Source organism: Dermacentor silvarum, chromosome 2 (genome assembly GCF_013339745.2).
Source record: "Dermacentor silvarum isolate Dsil-2018 chromosome 2, BIME_Dsil_1.4, whole genome shotgun sequence".
Classification (NCBI taxonomy): Eukaryota; Metazoa; Arthropoda; class Arachnida; order Ixodida; family Ixodidae; genus Dermacentor; species Dermacentor silvarum.
In genome coordinates, this window is record NC_051155.1 from 144,231,930 (window position 1) to 144,235,940 (window position 4,011).

The 4,011-nt window shown below is 48.9% G+C and overlaps 1 protein-coding gene across 1 annotated transcript; it reads left to right on the plus strand.

The window, feature by feature from the left end:
- The first annotated feature begins 215 nt into the window (after nt 1-215).
- LOC119441128 (5-hydroxytryptamine receptor 2B) lies at nt 216-3,097 on the plus strand. The gene has a single exon (XM_037705816.2). It carries the CDS (start codon nt 389-391, stop codon nt 1,673-1,675), a length of 1,287 nt encoding a protein of 428 aa, XP_037561744.1. The 5' UTR covers nt 216-388; the 3' UTR covers nt 1,676-3,097.
- The last annotated feature ends 914 nt before the right edge of the window (nt 3,098-4,011 follow it).

Sequence of the window (4,011 nt, forward strand, 5' to 3'; positions counted from 1 at the left end):
CAACTAATAAAGATACATTGAAGTTTGAAATTTGCAGTTTAGGTTGACTGCAAGCAATAAAAGTGGGGCTTGTATAATATAAGGCGTGTCTGCGAGTATTGAATATGTTCAGTTTTGCTCTGATCATGTTGTTGACGCTGGGAGTTCTGTTTTAAACTGTGTTTTTGTCTTCGCTTTCATAAATTTTGCAGGTGTTGCCCAAGGACCAGTTGATGATGTCAAGAGCAGCAGTCGGCACCATGGCCAGTACAAAGCCATTCAAAAGAGACGAAATACCCGACCCGAGGCGCTGTTTCCGAGAGCGTTGATCGTGAGCGAAAATTCACCTTGAGAGAAGCCGAACCCAACGACATCTGGGAGAGCGGACACTGTAACGAGGGGGGCGGCCATGAGTACCAGGGCCGCAGCTGTCACCACTGAGTGGCCGGCGGTGCTGGTCGGTGCCAACCCGCACTACGCCAGCGTCCTCGTCGATGGTGCCGACAGTGGCCGCCAGGACAACTGGAGCAACGCTCAGCCAGACCCATGGGCAACAAACGACACGAGCAGCATGCAAGCCAATCTGAGCCAGTCCTGGCATGAGAACCTTCCGGTCGTAATCACCGTCTCCTTGCTGCTCTGCCTAGTGATCATCGCCACTGTAATCGGCAACATCTTCGTCATCGCGGCCATCATCTGGGAGCGCAACCTGCGCACCGTTAGTAACTATTTGGTGCTCTCATTGGCTGTTGCGGACTTGATGGTGGCTTGTCTGGTCATGCCACTGGGCGCGGTGTACGAGGTGACGCGAGAATGGAGAATGCCACCCGAGCTGTGCGACGTGTGGACGTGCTGCGACGTACTGTGCTGCACCGCGTCCATCCTGCACCTGCTAGCCATCGCCGTGGACCGCTACTGGGCGGTGACCATCGTGGACTACATGCGGCAGCGGGACGTCCGGAAGGTGGGCATCATGATTTTCCTCGTGTGGAGCGTGGCCTTCGTGGTGTCCATAGCACCAATCTTCGGCTGGAAGGACAAGGACTCGCACAGCCGTGTCCTGCACGAGAAGAAGTGCCTGGTGAGCCAGGACGCCGCGTACCAGGTGTTTGCCACCTGCTCCAGCTTCTACGTGCCGCTCATTATGATTCTCCTGCTTTACTGGCGCATCTTTAAGGTGGCGCGCCAGCGGATTCGCCACAAGCCGGGTGCCAAAGCTGTGCTCATCGTTCACAAGGAACCATCGACGTCATCGGCCGTGGCGTCCAACGAGAACACACCGCAGCACAACACGACGACCATGAGCTCGCCTGCCCACAACAGCAGTAATCAGTCGTCGCCCAGCAACGGCATGAACAAAGCCATGCACGGAGGCATCGGCCGACTACTCGTGCTCACAAAACGCGAGAAGAAGCACGTCGAGGAGTCGCTCGAATCCCGGCGCGAGCGCAAGGCAGCCAAGACAGTGGCCATCATCACGGGCGTGTTCGTCATGTGCTGGCTGCCCTTTTTTGTCATGGCGCTAGTCATGCCACTGTGCGAGACGTGCGACCCGGGAAAGCTGGTGTTCAGTTTCTTCTTGTGGCTGGGCTACGCGAACTCGATGATAAACCCGATAATATACACCATATTCAGTCCCGACTTTCGGAACGCCTTTAATAGAATACTGTGCGGCAAGAAGCCCGCCATGAGATGACAGGAATGAGCTTCGTGACGCGCTGTAGGCGTGTTTTCTATACGGCTGCAGTGCATATGGGATGACCGCTGGAACTCGGTGAAGATGTACTACCATTTTTGCCGCTGCTCTTGTCAAGTATTTTTGTATTGTCCCGTTAGAATACAGGTTAAATTATATCGCACGTTTACTATTGCTTCAGACGCTTTATTAGCAGATAGGCCTCGATTAGCCTAGCCTCAGATACATAGTTGACGCACACATACTACAGCTTCTTAAACTATTGTAAGAATTCACGCCTCCCCGTACCGATGCCGAGATTTTTGCGTGCGTTAGTGCGTGCGGCTTTAGCCTCTGGGGCACTGGCGAAAGCCGCAGGCACTGAATTTCGAATGTCATTTTGACCTCCCGTTGATAAATACAAGTGTTGATTCTAACAAGCCTTTAGGCCCAACTGTTGTGACAGAAGTTAGCAGGTTTGTTCAATTTACCATCACTTCCAAGAACACAAAAGGTGCTGAGCTTAATACAGAGCGTTTCGGAATACAACCTGTATTGCGGCTTTTTGGCAGAAATTGTGTCAAACTCAGTGCCAAAATATAGAAACATACCCTCAATTGATAAATTGTCGTGCTTTGTTGGAGGTTCTTACAGCGCATGGGGCTCCGCGCTGTTCGTTGGCCTCTGGCAATGCGCCTTTCGCATTCGCTCAAGTGTCGCGTGTATCTCAAAGCCCAGGTTATTTTTTCTTTCGCATCTTAGCTTTCTGGTTTACTTTTACGCAGCCCCTTTCTTTGCCGGTTGTTACAATAACAAGTGTTTCTGTCACCATGTTCGTGCATTTGGACTGCGTTTGGTCCAATGAGTTACAGACTGTACTTCACAAACCCTTCATCAAGCGCACATGGGAAAGTGAAAGCTAGAGTGATGGACATGTTCGGAGGCTGAACTTTTTTCTACGGACAGTGTGAGTGGGTAGGATCACGTGGTTTACCACGTGATGGCCCTCTGCCCTCTTGTGTCACAAACATAGCCAAGAGTGAAAGGTTCAGGGAAGAGACCTAGCGCCGCATCAATGTACAGTGTTCTCATTGTGATATTATTGCATGTCTTGTGTGCGGATGAGAGAAAATCTTGTGATCGTCTTGTCATGCCTACTATGACTATCTCTGTGTAGCAGAAGCACCTGCAGTGATTCGTGTTTCGTTAAAGATGACGGCACTGCTTAACCATATCTGTATCGAGCAGCTGTTTTCTGTGTTCTTGTCGTTATGGACGCACATATTGTACTCACTCTTCTAAAGGTACTAATGTGATACATTGTCTAACCGCACACTGTTATTCCGTGTGGCCTCGAAGTCCTATGTCCTTCTCAGCGCATGCCTTTACCCTCTCGTAATGTACCAAGCTGACACAAAATGGAACGTTTAGTGCGTCGTTCTTGATAGGGATATATATATTTTTTTTTTTTTGCTGTGGGCGTTCAACCTTATCTATGACTGCATTTGTAATCAAGATGCTCTGAATGTGGAATTCATTTTGCAGGAATTCATTAGCTAACTTAGGTTTGCATTGTCGGTTTTCTTAAATACACTAGTGTTAGGACAGCAAGTCAAATTGCACGGATATCCAGGAAACTCATTGCATGGCATCGAACATTTCAGAATGTAAAAGAATTGAGTCTCACTTTCTTGATAGAACTGAGGCACGTAAGAAAGGCCGGCAACCGATGCGTCCGCTTCGACTGTAAATGCGGTTTTTACAGACGTCCTCGTACTCCATATATGCGAGGATGGTTACATTCAGAGTAATTGGAAAAATGAGAACTTAGTCATTTCCAGAAAGACCAGGGATCTCCTGCGAGAACACTCTGTGTTTTCTCTAGCGCTGCATTAAAGAACTCGAAGCTATGATACGTGCATACACGTATGCAAATCGGAATAACTGCGAAATAAGAACTTATACATGTAATACATACGTGCACAACCCCTACACACACACATACCCGCATGCTTACTCCCTCACCATGTTTCTCAAATTGATGAAAATAAGCAACTTACAGCGCCCCAGTCATTCAGGTGCTTGCTTAGCCAACTTCTCTGACGTTAATGGCGCTCCAACGTTGTGGACAGTGGAAACACTATGTGCCTAGCGGTCTGTGGCGCAAGTGACATCACAGGAGCTCATCTGTTTTAACTCACCACTTGCTTCACTTTGAAATACCGCAATCTGTCTGCTCTAGAGAAAAGCTCTACATGCTTTAAATACCGTGCCCGGCTGTGGCTAAAAAAGGTTGTTGAGAGCGCATCTTAAATTTTGCCTTAATCGACAGCATAAAAAATAAATACGCATCTAGT

What these genes read in the sequence shown, in the direction of transcription:
- LOC119441128 (XM_037705816.2), top strand. Translation starts at nt 389, where the DNA reads ATGAGTACCAGGGCCGCAGCTGTCACCACTGAGTGGCCGGCGGTGCTG.